Consider the following 20260-nt stretch of genomic DNA (forward strand, 5'->3'; position numbering starts at 1 on the left):
TCAAGCTCTATGGTTTCAAATATAATCTGTTAGTGGTTCCTGCTGTAAGATTTTTTTTTTTTTTTTTTTTTTAACAATCTGGACCTTTCTAATGATCGTAGACCTTCATACCCATTTGCCCACTCAGCACCTCCACATGGATTAGTAATAGGCATATTAAATCTAACATGTCAAAACAAAATTCCTGATGTACACTCCAGCCTACTACCCTAGTAATTTGCCTGCTATTAGAAATGGCAACTCCATCTTTCCATTTATTCAAGCCAAATCCCTTGAGATTTCCTTGTCTCCTATATTTCGCTTATAACCAAATATCTATTCTATCACCAAATGCTGTCGTTTTTACCTTCAACATCTACAGGGTCCAACTATATCTCACCATACTTGTGCATGCACACATACACTCACACACAGACACAAGTATGTATGTGAATGTATAGTTTTTACTACAAGTCTTGGCTGAATTCCATTAGTCTCTCTAATGTTTTTGTAGCTTCACCAGTTGCCTTAAAAGATTGTAACAGAGCAGAGTATCTAAGTAGAATTTAGCAGCATGTTGTCTTAAGTTTATAAAATAGCAAAAATAGCAGCATGTTTTCTTAAGTTTATTATAGGTTCATTGACTACACAAAATAACATTTATACCTTTTCTAGTACAATTGCAGGACATACTGTTCTAGATGTGTTAGGGTGAAGCATTTATTTACATTTTACTAGATCAAGTGCTACATTTACCTAGGTAAGTAAAGAATCTAAAATGAAGTATTACCTATATTAGGCTCAAAATGGTTGTAAATTCTAAGGAAAATCAATGTGATGGTGGTTCTACACATATTTACTGCTGGACAAAGTACCACGAACGCTTCATTTTACTGAAACTGTCCATTATATATTAAAACAATACTGTGAAAACTCTGTTACTTAAAATATATAATGCTTTTTAAACCAGAGAGAAGAATACCATCTTTTGAATAGATTTACTTTTTAAAGTAAATATGAATACTTATGTATAATAATTATAATACTGTAGAGTGCCTTGTAACAAGGTATATGATTTTCTTTTAGGTGTTTTAAGTTTTGCATTTTTCTGGTTAATGAGTAATGGAGTCCATTGTAGAAAGTTTCACTTTTCAGAAATCTGTGAGCCTTTAAATAGCAGATGTTTTCTATAACCACAGACTCTTTTGCAACTTGCATTTTACACATAGAAGTTTATATTGAGCCACTTTTCATTTCAGTAAAGATGTATTGGTGATGCACAGTATCCCATAGTGTATATATGTGATAATTTATTTAATCTCCCATGAAAGCACCTTTGGGTTTGTTTTCAAGATGTTTGGTCTTTAAAGCTGAATTAAATAATGTACATGTTATTCTCTACACTTTGGCTGACATGATTCACTCTCGAGAAATGGAAGTTGACACAGATTCATGGACATTAACATTTTTATATATTTTACCATGTTACTATCTAAAAGGTTGTATTATGTTGGATATTTTCCTCAACAAGTATAAAAAAACTTTGATTTTCCCACATTCTGCCCAAAATGGGCTCTTTATTAATTATTCTTCCCTATCTTATCTGTGAAAGTGCATTAATTCACTTCAATTTGCAATCATTTAACTATAAGTGATACTAGAACGTCTTTTACATATGTATATTGCCATATATTGTCTTCTTTGTGAATTGCCAAACTACATGTTTTATGCACTTTTCATTTTTCTTTTTAATTTATGAGAGTTGTCTGTAGATACATGATTATGAAGTTCTTAGAATATTTAAAATAGTAAAACGTTACCAGAGAACACAAAGAATAACTATTTCTGTGTATGCCAATAAAATTACTTTTACAACTGAAACATATTATTTTAAAAAGTCTTGTTTTGCTGTAGTCACAGAAGAGGATTGTCACACAAACAGCTGAATTATCATCATAGGGCAATACATTCATTTTATTAAGTATGCCAAATAAACAGATATGTCTTATTTTCACACTTGTGGGAAATTGAGTGTATCTGATCCCCATGAGTTATTTTCTTATGCATATAAACTTTTTCCTTCTTTATCATTTCTAAGCTTTGTGTTATTTACATACTGATCAAATAATATAATAATAATGTTTCATCGCTGTCAGTAATTGTGTTTTGCTTGTTTGTTTTATGGAAGGTCTATGCCAGAAAGGAGGCCTTGAAGGGAGGTTTGGAGAAAACTGTAAGCCTCCAGAAAGATCTATCAGAGATGCACGAATGGATGACACAAGCCGAAGAAGAGTATCTTGAGAGAGATTTTGAATATAAAACTCCAGATGAATTACAGAAAGCAGTTGAAGAGATGAAGGTAAAAATAGGAAAAACTAAGTAAAACAAAGCAAATAAATGGAAAAAGAAATGCAGCATTACTTGAAATTGTGTACGGTATGCTCTTTCCTAGTTCTAAGAGAAGAGGTTGACTTTTAATTAATAATTTTAATTAATTTAGCTTCAAGTTTAATCTGTGTTTTAACAATCTTAAACTGTTTAATTTTAATGCATTGTGGTCAATTATGAATATTGAAAATCACGGTTTGAAAGAATTTTCCCTTGAAATCATATAGTATTAAGAGAGCAGAATCAACTCATCACATTAGCTGTCTGTAGCTGATGTAAATGCATGCTGAAACTGTGCAAAAGTATTCTTGAAAAGGCAAATTTATAGTCAACAAACTGTGTTAATTTGGTATTTTAAAGGCGTTTCTTAGAATTTGGTAGCACTAAATATTTGAACCCATAGCCTTTAATATGGATAGAAAGGACTGAGTTTACATGTACTTTTCTTGAAGCAATAGGACAAAATATAACGTTGACTTATGACCAACGAAACAGGTATGTAGTATGGATTTGGAGGTGAAGCCTGGAGTTGAACCTACACTGTGGCATTTTGTATGGCCTTGGGCAACTCAGTAGTCGATATAATCCTCTATTTTATCATGTTTATGTCATCATACTTCCTCACTTGAATGTATGAACTGTTGATTGAAACTAACATGTAAGTAAATTGCCTAACTCAGAGTTGGTGCTCAATTAGTAGCTATAATCATAACTATTATTTTTATGTACTAGCAAGAACATAGAGAATAACATGTGAAATATTAATACTGTAGATCTTTGTTTGGTTGAAGGATTGTGACAAGGAAAAATCATTGTGGAGCCAGATACTTGAGTTTAAACTTTAGTTCGGCCCCATGCCAACTGTATAAATTTGGGTGAGTTACATAAGCTTATTGAGCCAAATTCCTTTATTTGTGAACTGGGTATCAGAATGTCTGCTTTCAGAATCATTACAGGGATGAAATACGAAGTTTCTATCACAATGCCTAGCACAGTATAAATGATCATGACTCGTTATTTATTATTTTAATTGTGAAAAGGGCCACATGATAAAAAAATTGTCTACTCTGTTATATTATTTATATAGTAATTCAGAAATATTTATTATAGTTAATTGCGGAAAGTAACTCACATGAAAACTCAGATGTTCAAATACAGAATCTATCATATGGCTTTAGTCAAATGTTGACAGTATCTAATATACTCCATAAATATGTATAAATATTATGTATCTATAAAAAACTATAATGAAGAAAACATTTGTACAAATAGTAATCATTTCTAGAGTATGAAAAAATACAAAATTATTCTAATCTAGCAATAACATATTCATCAACTAAAACTTACTGTGTACTTACTATGTGCCAAGCACCCTCTAGATACTGAATATAGAGGGTGGTGAGCAAGACTACTACTGCCTTGGAATTTACATTCTAGTGTTCTAGCATGTGGTAAGGAGCAGGCAATAATTGGAAAAATAAATGAAATCATTTGAGGTCATGATAATTTGCCTAAAAGTAAATCTGGATTTTGAGATCAAGAATGAATAATGTTCAGGCAGGAGTTGAGGGTGGTAGGATGCTATGTTAGAAAAACTTGACTTGTAGAGATTTTATGAAGAATTGTGTGTAATATGAAAGAAATGAATTCTAAGGAAAAGCCAAGCATTTCAAAAAAATCTTAATGGAAGCACATTGTAATCAGAAAGCATAGCTTCTGCAAAGACCTTGAGGTTAATTGGGGAGAGAAAGAAGTCTGTCTACCTGAAGGAAGGAAAACGGGTAACATCTCAGGTAAGTCTTACAAGGTGGGCAAATATCTGTTAACAAAGGAGTTTTGTTAGAATATTACAGTTGTTATTCTAAATGGAATAGAAAAACCATTTGGAGTATTTCAAAAGAGAGACCAAAATAATTTAAAATTTGACTTTGGGGAGGTCACCATGAGGAAAACTTTATCAGAATGTGAGAGCTAGAAGGTACTTTGAAAGTAGTGTAATCCACACTTCTCTCTCTACTTACCAGGAAACTGTAATTCCCAGATAGGTCAAATAATGTAGCTATAGTCACAGACTTTATTTGCGGTAGAGCCCACAGGATTGAAGGTATTTTATTCTCTTTCATTTCATCCTTTACTTTTCTTTTTCCTTTCTCCTTTTTCCCCTTTCCTTTTCCTTTTCCTTTTCCTTTTCCTTTTCCTTTTCCTTTCCTTTCCCTTCCTTTCCTTTCCTTTCCATTGTGTGTCACTGATACGGCCTTTCCTCTTGTATCTCAATTCCTTTATTGTCTGTTCTCACTACATCTATTTATGTATGGCCACTACCTCAGATCCCTAAGTAGATAATATAGTCATTTGTGTTCAGCTGCTCTGATTCTCCTTGGGTTCCTTTGGTTTAGTCTCTCTTCTGTCCCTCTTCCCTCTCCCTATGAGCAATTTGCCTATCTCACCAACAACCCAGTCAGATCTCTCTAATTTTCCTGTGCTCTAGAGGAAACTGTCTCAAATTTTTAATATTTGAAAACCATCCTTGAAATGAGTGTTCCAACAAGTTTGTCTACATTCATTGACATGTTTTAATAATTGGCCTAGCTACAAAATCGGTTTAGTATGGGGGTCACAGTAAAAAGAGGTAAACTGTGGAAGCCTCTGGCAACAACCATTGAAAGAGTTGGCAGGAAGATTTCATTTCTTGAGTTTCCAGCCTGCTACTCAAGACAGTCTCTTTATGTCAACTTCACTACCTGGAGGTTAGCAATAGTACCTTGTCCAGACTTCCACCTGTGCTCATTTGATAGCTAATTGTTCTTTATTGTCAGAAGATACTAACAGACCTACTTTGACATCTCTCCCTGATACTCAAAGAAGAAATAGAGACCTCCTTCTGTTTATGTTCTTTCCTGTATTTTACTTGAAAATGAAAGTGCTGTTTTGATAACTTATTTTTCCCCTGAAAGGAAAACTTTTTTTGACATAAAAGAACCCAGGGCAGTGTTTGATAAACAACCTCTGACTTTAAAACTTCTATGGAGATCAGCAATGACTATATGCTAAAACTTTATACTAAAACCCTTTGAAAAACAATCTGGAAATGTATTAACTGTTTTTATTTTTTTTTTAAATTTTTACACTATCACAACTCTAGTACTAGTGCTTACCAGAACTTGCACATAAAGTGAGAATAGTGAATACACAAATACATTTGTATAATCACTTCAGCAGTGATTCCTGCACCTGAATAGACATCAAAATCACTTGGAAGACTTGTTTAATACACAGAGTGCTGGGCCCTGACCCCGGAATTTCTGATTCAGTGAGTCTGGGGTAAGGCCTGAAGTTTTCCATTTTTAACAAGTTTCAGTTGATGCCACAGAACAAGTTCTAGAGTGATTCCAAGGACGCTGACTTGAAGAAGCCCTGGTGTGAAATACTAGCAATGAAAGACGTTAGAGCATATCATAGTTAGATTCATGGAAAGAAACAAGAGCCACCGTTTTTATGAGGATTTGTGCCGAAACTGTACCAGTCATTTAACTTTCTACCTTTTCTCCTAGTAGAGAAATTCATCATCATCTCCTTTCCTCATATGTACCTGGGTTAATACATTTTGCTCTTCCTTCTCCGAACCTTTCTCAGGATCTCAGCCTCTTATTAAACAAGAATATATGAAGCCTAAAAACCATGGAAAAAAGTGTTCTTCATTCTACATTTTTATATAGTTGCTTGGATTATTTATAATGAGTATAAATTGTAATTTTATTCATTAGATTGACTACAACATGCTCCTTGCTCAGCTCATGGAACATTTGACACCAGCTTAACAGAAACTATGAGAAAGAAAGGATGTAACTCTGAGGATGATTTCCTTAAACTCTCTGAACCTTAGTTTTCTGATGTCCAATATAGAGATAACAAAACACATCTGAGAAGGTTTGGTTAAAGATCTAATGAGGTAGCACTTATCACATGGCTGGCACAGAACACGGTAGCACATATTAAATGATGAATAGTAATCAGACTTGTTGATTATACTGTAATTACTAAAGTCAAAATACAATTTGTGTGGAAACAAATTCTATGCTCAGTGATGCCAAAAAGCTGGTTTATTTAGAATATTAAACTAAAGATTTCAATCAATTAAAATCGGTGAAGGTAAACATTCTATAGGCAAAACAATTTGCATTTTCTGACATAATGCACAATTTTAAGGAATTGTAGGACTAAATCCAAAGGAGTAGGGTGATTATGTTGACATATACAAAGGCATTTTATAGCTGACCTCACCCATAACCTGCCCATAAGCACTTACCTTGACCACTGCATTGTATGCAGGCCCAACTTCTAGATTATAGAACCTGTGTTTGTTTACTCGAGGGCTTTCTGTGACCCCTGAATCTCACTTTTGCACTTGTGTCATACGCTGCAAGTACTGGGAAATTAACATTTCTCCAACAGCCTTCAACAATTAGGGAAGATGATTCGGAAATAATACCCCAATTCCTGCACCCCTGAATGAGATAACCCACAGGCTTATATTTCTCAGGGCTTTCTAACAGGATTAAACTCCAGTCATTAACAGTGATTAATAAATATGCCCATATGGATCTCTCTTCCCTTTCTTGTCTCAATTCCCCATTCGGCTACCAGAATTTCTTTCACATGGCACATGTGCATAAACTACTCACATTTGAAAGCTAATGTCAGGTTTGACTCCTGGAGGAACACAGACTAAAGATACAGTGTGTATGTGTGTATGTTCCTAAAATACCTGTACACATTTGAAGTTAAGGGGTGTAAATGTCTCCCAACCAAAGACCACCACCAACTCTCTGGTAGCTGAACAAGTTGGGTTCATTACTTTTTACAGTGAGGGAGAATGCACAACATGGAGACCAGGGGGTATGTGAGGATGAAAAAAAAAAAAAAAAAAAAACTTTGTAGGAGTTGTGCTTGTGTTAGGGGATTTGAAGGAGGGTTTAAAAGCTTTACTTTGGATTGTTTGTCCTTAGTGTGTGGGGATAGCTCTATGAGTATGGCATCTTGTCCAGAAGGAGAGAAGACCAGAATGAGGCTAAAGTTGTAATTGATAAAGAAGCAGCATTCATTCATATTAACCAGGATAGGGGAGGGTTGGGCATTTTGTGGTTTGGGTAATGTTGATGTTTTTGTCTGGATTCAGACATGATTATGGAATGATCTTGTTGTGGTCTTGATCCATTATGGTAACAAAGTGGCCTTTTCCAGTGTAGAAATTCTGTGAGACAGTTTATTTCCCACTGGAGAAGACCAAGGCATAGCTGTGTATCAGGCCAGCTTCTGATATCAGGGGCTCCTTTTGGATTTCTCTTTCTCTCTTATGTTTTCAATTCTTGAACAAAACTATTTTTTAACAAAATATGTTCCTAAATATAGCATTAAGGGGACCTTTCTGTGTTAAGTATCCTTTGACTTAAATGATATTTGTGATGGTTTCAATATTGTTCATCCAAGTAATTTATAAGTGAGTTTGATTCTAGACTGCCAGATATTTGTTAACCTAGTTAATATCAAAATATTTGTTTTTTGCCTTTTCCAAACAATTGTATTTATATCGATGTGTATATATTTGACCACAAATGCATACCCCCATGAAGACTACTTTTCAATCTATTCTTGTTAAAGATCTGTTGTATTTTCATAAAAATTTATTTCTTTACCTTTCCAATTTCAGCTAAAAACTTTATGGAAGAGACTGGAGTCCATATTCGATTTATTTTTGTAAATCTCATTCTAACTGGGATGTTGTGAGGAAGAAATTACATGATACATATAAATGCATTTTGGATGTAAAGTTATTTTCATGCTATTAACAGAGCATTCTTTACTTTTCAGAGAGCTAAAGAAGAGGCCCAACAAAAAGAAGCGAAAGTGAAACTCCTTACTGAGTCTGTAAATAGTGTCATAGCTCAAGCTCCACCTGTAGCACAAGAGGCCTTAAAAAAGGAACTTGAGACTTTAACTACCAACTACCAGTGGCTCTGCACTAGGCTGAATGGGAAATGCAAGACTTTGGAAGTCAGTTGCTTTTCTTGGTCTTTATCAATTATATGTCAATACATGGTCATATGGGAGGCATGGTGGTTAAGAACATAGATTCTAGCGTAAAACAACTTTGGCCTGAATTCCTCATTCAGGCACTTATAAGTTGTATGACTTTGGGCCATTTGCTTAACTTGTATAAACCTGTTTCCAGTCTGTAAAATGGACGTAATACATAATTCATAAGTTGAGAAAATTAAATGAGCTGTTCCCTTTAAAGTACTTAGCCCAGTACTCAATATATGTGAGTAGCTATGCTTCTAATTCTCATTACTATTATTATTAGGTCACAAAATCCTATAAATACATTTTCTCCAGATTTATAGACAATGATCTTTATTTTTTCCTTTATTTGTATGTACATAAACTTATTTAAGTATCTTAGAGGAAGAGCATTCTGTAGAGAAGTATATTTTTACTATAATTGTCTTTAGTAATTTCTGTGCCCCATAGAGTTCTTTGTTAGACATGTTACCTAACCAGCTCTATATTTTTTGATGTTTTGCATTATGTTTATTTATTATCACAAGTTCTGCTTTAACTTTTATGGATGCCTTACTGTCTAGAGTATGCTTATCTGAATTTAGATAAAGCAGGTGCGTCAAATGATTGCCATGTAAATTACATCAAAAATAAGACCTTTCTTATGAAAATACTGCACCAAGGGGCACACAACTTTATCCACTACAAATGCTCATGCTGCCAGACATGAGTTGAACTTTAAACCCCCTTCCTTCACACAGACTGAATTATTTTTGTAAATATAGTTAATAAGGTGTTCAGGTACCCCTTTACTTTTGAAAAACATTATTTAGTTTGCTTCAACTGTTGAGTGTTTGAGATTTAAAGACAGACACAATTCAGATCATTAATAAAGTACACCTTTAAAAATATTTTAAAATGTATTTGTTGCTAAAGTACCCCATATATTCCCAATACAGTATTATCATTTTCTAATTGTAAAGTGTGATCTGAGTTTCTCCATTATCAGTTCTAAGCTCTTCTTTACTTATCCTTCTTCTTTTCTTTTAAATTCAATTCACTCCTCAGACTCTTGAAAAGTGGCTTCTATATGTCAGGAAATATTATAGTTTCTAAGTATATAAAGACGTATCTCATGTATTAGTGTTATGTGAGTGCTATATAAAATATAACAAAGAACGGGAAAGGAAGGGGTGTGATGGCACTGTACATGTCTCAAGAAAGCCTCAATTAATTCACTAACATGTTACAATAGGGAGGGATTTTTTGTACCCAGGAAATGCTTTCTGTCAATATTTAAATAAAACACCTACTATTACTTTCTTATGTTCTTAATGTCCTTAAATAAGCATCATTGTTCCCTATTATTCATGTGTTCATTTAAATGATACTCTGTGATTCATTAGAAATTTATATTGGAGTACATTTTCCAAAGGGATTTTTTTAAAGTTTTTATATTAATAACAAAATTTTCAAGATCAATTATTGGATTATTTTTCCATTTCCTTCTCATCTATAATGACATTTCTAACATTCCCTATTCGTATTGAAGTTATCAAATTATTTAGTTCCATTTTATTCCTTTTCCACTGGTTTGGAATATGTACTTTATTTTATCTTATAAATATTTCTCTATACCTCTCTCACAATAATATGGTGGAAACATTGGCATAGTTTAACTTTGAACCTACCTCTTCCATTTTCCACATTATTGTTGCCTGGTATTTCATTTTCACCTTATTTCCCCCAAATTAATCCATATAATTGCTGTTGCTGCTGATATTGTTTTAACTATTTCATATAATATTTATTTAGATTTACCGATGCTATTTTCCCAATTTTTGTGACCAGTTTTGCCTTTTGTTCTTCCCTTTGCTTCTGTGTTCAGTTTCTTTCTTGCTCTTTCCTTGAGTGTGAGTAGCAAATGTGTTCAGATTTTACATATTGAAAATGCCTTTATTTTGCCCAGAGTATTGGATAATGATGTAGTTGAGCAGATAATTATGTGAGGACAGTTTTGTTAAACAACACTGAAAATACTATTTTTCTTCTGAAGTATTTTCCCTTTAAGAAATCTGTCAAGTTATTATTTCTTTATCATTTTCTCTGTTACCTTTAAATTTTCTCTTTGTTGTATATGCTCTGCAGTTTCACCCTATTTTGTCTTCTACAGTTTCACTCAACTTTGTCTATGTGTAAATTTGCTTTCATTTATACTTTGTCACTTGGTGTGTTAACTAGAACAGATACATTATTTCTTTAGTGATTCTGCATTATCTTTGTGAAGATTTTCTTTTTCCCAATCTCTTCATTCCTTCCTGAGGGAAAACTTTCTTATAGCTATTAAGAGTACCCCCTTCCTATATTCCAGTTACTGGTTTCCCTTTAATATTATCTATATTCTTATCTCTATCTGCTCAGTTTTGGATAGTTTTCTAAAATCTGTCTTCGAACTCTCAAATTCTCTCTTCAGCTGCCTATGGCATAATTTATCCTTCAATAGAGAAATATTCTCATCTTTATCTGTATATATATTTATCTATCTATATTTATGTACGTGTGTTTATATTTTTTCAAAAAACATATTTTCCATTTGTCACTATTTTATTGAGTTGTTTCACACATATGTTCTTTGTTATGGCTTTCTTCTTTTGTGTAGTTAATTCTGTGTATTCCTTTAAACAACTTAAACAGATACTATCTGTTTGAAATGTTTCAACTTAATGAGTAATAAACATGAAACAGTATTATTTTTTCAATAACTACACCCAACTCTGTCAAATTTCACTTACTGCCTGGTAGTTGGCTTCTTAAACAATATTCCTCTCTGATCTCATTACTTTTTATTCACTTTTAGTTATTAAAATTTAATTTTAATTTAAGTATCATAACATATTCAAATATATCACAAGTTTAGATTAATCTGTTGCTTCAGCAATTTATACAGAGGCAGGAATGAGAGTAAATAGCCTCACAGGGTCCTCCTGCAACCTAGTTTCTGGATACGGGTCTACTGTTGATATAAGGGAAGATGAAGAGGGAAAAATATTCTCTTCATGTGAATGTCCTTATTTTGTTTGCCCACAATTGCTGTTCCCTTTTGTTAAAACCCACACCCATCTGTAATGCCTAGTCTGTGGTCCCTTTTCTGTATGTTATCACCACTGACCTGGATCATTCTCTATAGGCTTGATTTGTTCTGTTGAGGATCCAGATGGGCCTTACTCATATGAGCTTTGATCCCCCCAAAAAAGATCTCTTAGGCATTTATAGTACCTCGTAGTGTTTAACAAGAATTTCAAGGTGACGCTTGTCAACTGCTTTAAACAAAATGCTCTTGAATATTATATCTTTTTTTACCCATGCTTTAGTGATGCCCTGAAGTCTAATTTACCTACCATATGTCAACTCAGAGCCTGTGGGCACTGGAAGTACCCATATTCCATACCTTTCAGGAATGAGAAATCTGAAAGAGTTGTTTTTGATTCCTTCTTGGCCATACCAACAGCTTAACAGGAAATGCGTACCAACCACCCCTTCCATCCAGTAGATGAGTGGTTTTGTTTTAGATCCTGTAAATAAAAGGATTCAGATGAGTTTACCCTATCTATCCCCATAAAAGGCTGAGAAAGAAGAATTGCCTAACTATTCAAACTGTCTTCCCTCACTTACCTCAAATGTCCTCCCCAGCAGCCCTCTCTGTTTAAACTAGGGCTTGTGCAAACAAGAAAGAGATGGTCTCCCAAAATGAAATATAGGCAACCAAGCCCTTTTATTTCTTAGATGTGAATTCCAGTTGCCAATCTCAAGCAAATAAACTCTATGGGAAACATACACCATGACTCTAAGCATATTTATTGTACAATTCTCTAAAATTGTTCTGCTATCTTTATGTCATAAGGTATGGATTCTACCATTTGTTACAACTAATGACTCCCTCTAATGGAAGTGAATTTCCCCATGTGGCTTGTAAGTGTTTTTTTGTTTGTTTGTTTGTTTGCAAGCTCATCTATAGTAGGAATTGCCTTTACTGGAACATTTTTTTTTTTTTTTTTGCTCTGGGCTATTGAGTTTTTGTAGTGTTGCCACCAGGATTGTAGAGAATTTATGCTCTGCCCTCATGTGTGATACAAGGTTAAGTTTCTATTTGTTATGGGTGGATCTTTATTTTTCAGCCAAAAATTCCCCCAAAATGGCTTCCTTGCTAAATCACGATATTCCAATGGCTAGGCATGTTCTACTGCTTCTTTACAGGATGGGTGGCACACTGCTTCATTCTTTCCAATCTCCCTGGCATGCCTCATTTCCCATCTCGAGTTAGTGTTAAATGCCCTAGTTTTGATGGCATATACCCTGTTCTGATATGCCAGTATTTTTTAAGCTTGGTTTTCTACTCTCTACTTTCATTTCCCTCTTTTTCTTTTTCTGACACCTGAGGTTTTATATACATGTGTTACAGATCAGCTATGAATTAAAAATGTTTCCTTTATATTTTTAACATGCATTTTGATATAACTGAAATAGGATACATTGGGGGGTTACCTCATCAGCTCCATCTACTATTTTGAACAGAACTTTACTTTTTTATTTGTACTTTCCTTCAAAACCACTTTGAATCCTGTGATTTCAAAGTAATTTGAAGTTCCAAACTGTTAAGCTTAGCAGTTATTCTAAGTGGCTTTTAGCTCCAATTCGGGCTTCAAGACTATATTTTATTTTGCAAAGGTGACCTGTAAAGCTGGTACATTCAGCCTCTCCAGCTGTGTCCTTCAGATGCATTGAGGACAGAAGAGGCCATCCATTCTGACGGTTAAATCAGCAAGGTAGTTCATTACCTCAATCTGCACCAAAGTTAATAAGACACATTACCAATCACATCTCCTTGTCTTCAAAGCTCTAAGGTACCCTCAGGTATTTAAGAAGATATTTATATTTTCCCACTGGGATCTTTGCCCAGAATGAAGACAGCCTGTAGTCCAGCAGGAGCTGGAAATGACCCAGATTTAAGATTTCTATCACCTTTTAAAGAGAAATACTTAATTTCACTTTTTGCAATAAACTGTACGTAAGATGCGAAGCAAGTATAAAAGATTGGTATGTTTGCCAGGCGGGTGAGACTGATACTTTTCATCAGATAGAGATCTAATGCTCTGTGTCGTTTTGAGGGCTATGAACAAAGAGAACTTGGGGAAATTTGATTAATTGTTTAGATCTTCCTAAAATAAATCTTCCTTTCAAGCCTTTAGTTTTGGTGGTAGGCAGTGAGGTGGGGGCAAATGGTAGTAAGTGTTGATGGTTGCTCCATTGTACTTACTGTACTTAATAGGTTCGTCCAGTAGTTACAATTACAAAGCTAACAGAATATGACCATTTTTGTATTTTTACCCTCTCTTGCGTCACTCTGTCTTTTCCCCAATAGACACAACCACCATGTAGACAGCTCCCTTTGTTATTTCTTTGTTTAAAAAAATCCACACACATATGAATGAAAAAACAATTGTGCTTAATTTCAGTATTACAGTAATGGTAAACTTAATATAGTTTTTTTTTTTTTTTAGGACTTGGTCTTTTCACCCAACATATTTGTGTCTGAGATTCATTCTTATGGTTCTTTTTGATGAAGTTTTTCATGGTCATGTCTGTATTCCCTGTTAAAAGATAACGGTGTATTTTTTCATTCTCCTTGCAGAGGACTTTATTTCCTTTATTTTTTTGATTACTAGAAAAAGTGCTGAAATGATCATTGTTGTAACAGTCTTGTTATCCAGGTTAAACACTTTCTCTGAGGATATGTATATCAAAAAGTGGAGTTGTTGTCTTGATGGGTATGTGAATGTTCACCTTACTTAGAATAACAAATTGTTTTCCGAAATGGTCATTCCAGTACACACATCCACCAACAATAAATACAAATTTTTGTTGATGTATATCTTCTCTCACACATGGAATTGTCAAACTTCTCATTTGTGTCAATCAACGTGGTATCTCATTGTAATCCTGGCCTACGTGTTCTTGATTACTGATGAGGTTGAACATATCTTCGTGTTTATTGTATATACGTATTTCTCTTTAAGATTTTGGTTCAGGTCTTCTTTTCATTATAGATTGGGTTATTCATCTTTTTTTGACTTACTGGCATTATTTTTCATATTCTTATGTGTTACAAATGTTGCAATTGTTTTCTTCGAGTTTGAGGCTGTTTTTCAATTACTTGATGGTGTCCTTTGATGAATAGAAGGTTCTAATTTTAATGTAGTCAAATATATTCATCTCTTTTCTCTTATGGTCAGTTTTTTTACAAGATGTCTTACTTAAGATACCCTTCTCTATGCCAAAGTCAGAGATGTTTTCTTCTATATTTTCTTGTAGAAATTTTCAAGTTCTGCTTTTTTATGAGTACTTCCGTATATAAATCAGTTTCATAATACAAATCAATGGCCATTTAAAATAATCAAGCCTTTGAATTAGTACTAATATTTCTGATAATATACCTCAAGGAAACAATAAAAAAGTGGAAAAATAGTCCATATTCCTGATGATGTTTACCATAAATTTGTAATAGCAAACTAAACTAAAAGTAGTCTATCTAATAAATGTATATTGCTAAACTAAGATAGAGCCACTTTAATGAAGTCTTAGATTTTCATTAAAAATATGTCTTCTTAGTAATAGAGAAAATTGTATGATATAGTGTTTAGTGAAAAGAGTGCTAGTTAAACTCATTTAAATTTTAACTATCAAATTATATATGTTAAATTTCAGAGGAGGTCACAGAATAGTGGTAACAGTGATGTGTGAGGGAGTTAGATTTACATATGTGCTTTTACATATGCTTTTATTTTTGTATTTCCCAGACTGCAATGTTGGTGCATATTTTTGTTTTAAAAAGTAAATTACTGTATTTTGAATTCGTCCATTATTCGTGTAATGAAATGTTTTCTTAATGACTTTTAATTATAGCGGTATTAGATGATGAAAATGACTAGCTGCATTTTAAATTATCTGCTACAAAGTAAAGGTGAAAAATATAAAGTGTTATGTTTTCAGAAGTTTTAAAAATGAAATGGCAAAGTTTCACATTTACTTTTCTACCATAATATTTAATCTGTGATACATATTTCTTTCTCAGGAAGTTTGGGCATGTTGGCATGAGTTATTGTCATACTTGGAGAAAGCCAACAAGTGGCTAAATGAAGTTGAACTTAAACTGAAAACCACTGAAAACATTCCTGGCGGAGCTGAGGAAATCTCTGAGGTGCTACATGTAAGTTGTAAATTAAACCAAATGATGATAATTTATATGTGTTATTAAACGAGGTCAAGTAGCAAATAAAAGACAAATCCAAAGAAAACAACCCAAGAGAGTATAATTACTGTGTTATCACTCAGCATTGGCACTTTGGAGAAAGCCTTTGTTCCCCCTAAGAACCTTCTAGGTCACAAGATTTTGCAAAGGGTTTAAATAACCTCTTACAGAGGAAATTTGCCTTTATTATATCACTAAGTTCTACATAGATACTTTACCTAATTTAATCTACCACAAACCTGCAAAGACAGTGTGAATAAACAATATCACTGCCTTAGGGCTACTCAGGATGATAATATGAAACATTATTTCCAGTTTAAAAGCTGCAGGTATTGAATTGGAACATATTTTATACTTACTTAAAATCACAAATTTATACCTTACAGAATGTTTTGAGTTATTAAATGGATATGCTTTAATATTGGAAATATATCTTTAAAATATTCATGAAATGTAAGTACACTTTTAAGTTTTACTTTGGAGACTTTTAATAATTAAATTTTAAATGAGTTTGCATTTATAAACTTTGACTTACTTCTGACATTTAGTCATTCAAGCTCTATGCATTTTAGTGTACTTTTGACTTACCTATATGTAGTGAATATGTTGTTTTAGAGTGTGTAGTATATGTACATAAAGCTATAAGTAGTATAGCCCCTGTGTAAATCTATAAAATAAGGAGCATAAGTTATTCAAGATGTGAAGAAAATGTAAAATATTTCTTTAGACAGAATAGAATTGTAATCCTAGGACATCAGAGCAGATACCTGTGGATCATTTTATTCAAATTCCTAATTTTCAAAAGAAAATTATAAAACCTGCAAAGGTATTAAAGTACAACAAATGAGATCTTCAGTGAGCTTTAATTTTGGCCCTGTTTGACTAACCATGACTATAAATTTGTCGTATTCAGAGAAGTTAATTGACCAAACATTTCTTGTGAATCAACAATATGTTACATGTTCTAGAAAAGATGCAGTAAACTTACAGCACATTAATAAAAGGACAGTGGCCAGAACAGAAGATATGATGATGCTGTTGTCCTATGAAATTGTCAAATTGTACATGGAGCACCATGCTGAATTCTTGATATCACAGTTTAAGTGATGCACTGAAAAACTAGGGCATGTTCAAAAAGGAATGTTAAGGAAAGAGAGAAAATTTGAAGCCATAATGAAGAGTATTTGGAAAAGATGGGGAAAAAAAAAAACCTTACCATTACTATTTACTATTTTAGGCAAGGCCCTCACAATGCCCACAACACAGATAAGCAGGGAGGAGGAGGATTGCAAGTGCTCTTATCTTTTATTCCTATCTTGTGGCCATAATTTCTGATTGTTCCTAATTCAGATAATGGAGCCAATAAATGAGATTCCACAGTGAAAAAATAAATAAACACATACGTAAAATTGATTCTTTGGTAGTGTTGCTGATGCTCATCCAGGAGGACATTTTGAGTGAAAAGGGCTAGATCACCACGTATCAAGGATAGAAAAACTGCACGACTTCTAGGTTTTCTTACAACTCAAGATATTTATAACTGATCCCTTAATTTTGCTTTGTGGCTTTTCATCCACCTTTAAAATAATTTATCAAGGTATATACTTCGTTACGTCTTATAAAATAAAGTATCCATTAAAATTATTTACATCCATTTTGCAAACAAATATTTACAAAATTAAGATTTGTTAAAAATAATAAGGAATACAAATTATAAGGAAAATTATTAACAATTTCATTGTTCTACTCAAAAATTTGATGGCTTTTTAAGTATTTTACAGGTTATGTGATGTTTTAAATATAAATGTATTTAGGAAGTCTCTATATTTTTATTTTCTTGAAACTTAATAGGAAAATATATTGAGGTTGCTCAAAATTCAAGAAAAATGCATAAACAGGAAAATTTACAAATATGTATTGGAACATTTTCATTTCTTTAAAACAAGGAAAACAGAATATTTAATAAATGTGTTAGAACATATGCCCATCGCTTATTCTACAGATATGTTTGAGGTCCAGTAAGATGAAATTGAATCCTTTGTTTTCCAGCATGCCTACATTTGACACTGAGATTCACTTTCATCATATTATCTAGCCAGGCAACTTTGTCAATTTTCAGCAGTATAGGAGATGGGTATTATTGGGATATACATAACAGAAAATCAGACAACGGCTTAAGCTCACAAAATGATCTTTTCTCACCACAAAAAGAATAGTGAAGGGAAGTTACCCAGGGATGAGGATGGTTCAGCCGTATTATGAGGCGAGTAGGCACTCTCTTTCTGCTCTCTCTTCCTGAGCATGAAGGACCTCATACTCAGAGTCATAGCCTGCCATGCAAAGATAATTGTTACACCTCCAGGCCATGCATGTGCAAAAAAGTAGGAAGGGCAAAAGGATTCTTCTTGAGATAGTACTCCTTTTCAAAATTGTGTCACTTGGACACCATTAGCTATCAGAGAAGTTGAGAAATTCAGTGTTTTACCTCTTCAGGTTTTAGAGTTAGGGGACATCAAGGGAAAAGGTGGTTGTGAATCAAGTTTTAAGTTCTCGGTCCACAACACTGTCATAATCCCATGAAGATTCCTGTATGAATGGCATCCTATTTTTTGAAGCAAAAATGCTCCTTGGTGTTTTTAATCCTAATTAAAATTTGTTTTAAATTGATTATGACTTAATTATATGTAAATCAGAAGATACTGAACATTGTGTGATAATTCAGTGTATTTAGGAAGAAAAGAGAAATAGTAATTATTGCAAATGTGTTTCAGTCACTTGAAAATTTGATGCAACATTCAGAGGATAACCCAAATCAGATTCGCATATTGGCACAGACCCTAACAGATGGTGGAGTCATGGATGAGCTGATCAATGAGGAACTTGAGACATTTAATTCTCGTTGGAGGGAACTACATGAAGAGGTATGAAGATAAGTGAAAAATCTCCTTAATCTAGTTTGTATTAATATATAGCAGATACAGGCCTCTCAGATAAAATGAGCAATACGTTGAATATTAGCTTGCAGGTTTCAGAGACAGTCCAAGGCCAGACACTGGGTAAATTCTTTACATGTGTATTATATCATGTGATTTCACAAAAACATTATAAGTTAGGATTTTTAAAAGGCAACCGAGACATACCAAGAATAGTAACCTTTTTGGGTCTACATACTCTGACCGCAGACTTCTTTATCCTGTTTGAGATAATCCAGTATGTGTGGGTATCCTTTCTCACTTGCTCTCTCATTTTATCCCTCTCCCTCCACTCCACGCACATTTGTTGTGTCACATGTAATCTGCTAATATTACATGCAATTCTGTTAGTACCCTGTATTATTTATTCTTCACAAATAACACTAAATTTCTTCTAGATAAATTTTCATACATCACACATGGTGTGATTTTTCAAATCAATACTAAAACAAAATAACAAATTTCTCCTAGTCAGTGTTTTGCATACTCTCTCCTAAGGGTGAATTATTTGTTAAGAAGAAAACCTATTTTATAATAATGTTTAGTTTTATATTCACTTACTGAGTACAGCTTACTACAGGTGAGATATGGTTCTATGGTTTGATAATAAAAATTTCCTATCCTTCATAACTTATAAACATTGATCAGTTCAGGAAAAGTTATTGATTTCCTAGAATGTTCAAGACATAAAAACAAATAATATAAGGTATGAAGAGAAAAAGAATAAGGAGGGTAGTAACTAGGGGAGTATGCCAGAAACCATCGACTATTTAATGATACATTGAATAGTCAATGTCGGGGACCTTTTGACATGCGTACAGATTGAAGGGGAACATCTTGAGTGGGAAAGCCTCCTCTCCAATTCTGAAGAGAAGTAGGTGAGGGTGGGGCAGATATCTGCAAATGTACAGGCAGCGGCCTCCAGTTTGGAATCCTGCCACTATATTTGGTGGGTGGCATATCCATATTTTATCCAAATCAACATAAGGAATTGGGGATTGGAAAAGGGGAAATCCAAACAATCTCTTGATATCTTCATCATTGTTGCACTATTGCTGGATCTGAGTCAAATAGATATGGCTATGTGGCAAGTAAATTGAAGATCATTTCAATGTGGGTTTTGATATGGAATTAGAATGTGATTTTGTTTCTATTTGAATATTAGTGTCAGGTAGGAGAGAGCAGTTCAAGCAAAAAATTAAAAGTTGTTGTAAAACTGACCTTGGCTTAGCTGTGAAAAGACTCTTTTTTTTTTTTTTTTTTTTTTTTTTTTTTTTTTTTTTTTTTTTTTTGAGACAGGGTCTTGCTCTGTCACTCAGAGTGGAGTGCAGTGGCATGATCATGGCTCACTGTAACCTCAACCTCCCTGGGCTCAGGTGATCTTCCCACCTCAGCCTCCTGAGTAGCTGGGACTACAGGTGCATGCTTCCACTCCCGGCTATTTTTTTTTTTTTTATTTATGTTTGGTGACATGTGGTTTTGCCATGTTGTCCAGGCTGGTCTTGAACTCCTGGGTTCAAGCTATCCACTTGCCTTGGCCTCCCAAAGTGGTGGGACT

The 20260-nt window shown here is 33.7% G+C and overlaps 1 protein-coding gene across 1 annotated transcript in view; it reads left to right on the plus strand.

Annotated features, from left to right (window-relative positions):
- DMD (dystrophin) overlaps positions 1-20260 on the plus strand; it is a 2292995-nt gene that overhangs the window by 913239 nt on the left and 1359496 nt on the right. The window contains 4 exon segments of the mRNA XM_026451980.1: positions 2168-2338; positions 8236-8418; positions 15554-15688; positions 18502-18651. Of these exon segments, the coding sequence (XP_026307765.1) occupies positions 2168-2338; positions 8236-8418; positions 15554-15688; positions 18502-18651 (639 nt within the window).

Source organism: Piliocolobus tephrosceles, chromosome 12 (assembly GCF_002776525.5).
Source record: "Piliocolobus tephrosceles isolate RC106 chromosome 12, ASM277652v3, whole genome shotgun sequence".
NCBI classification, from domain to species: domain Eukaryota; kingdom Metazoa; phylum Chordata; class Mammalia; order Primates; family Cercopithecidae; genus Piliocolobus; species Piliocolobus tephrosceles.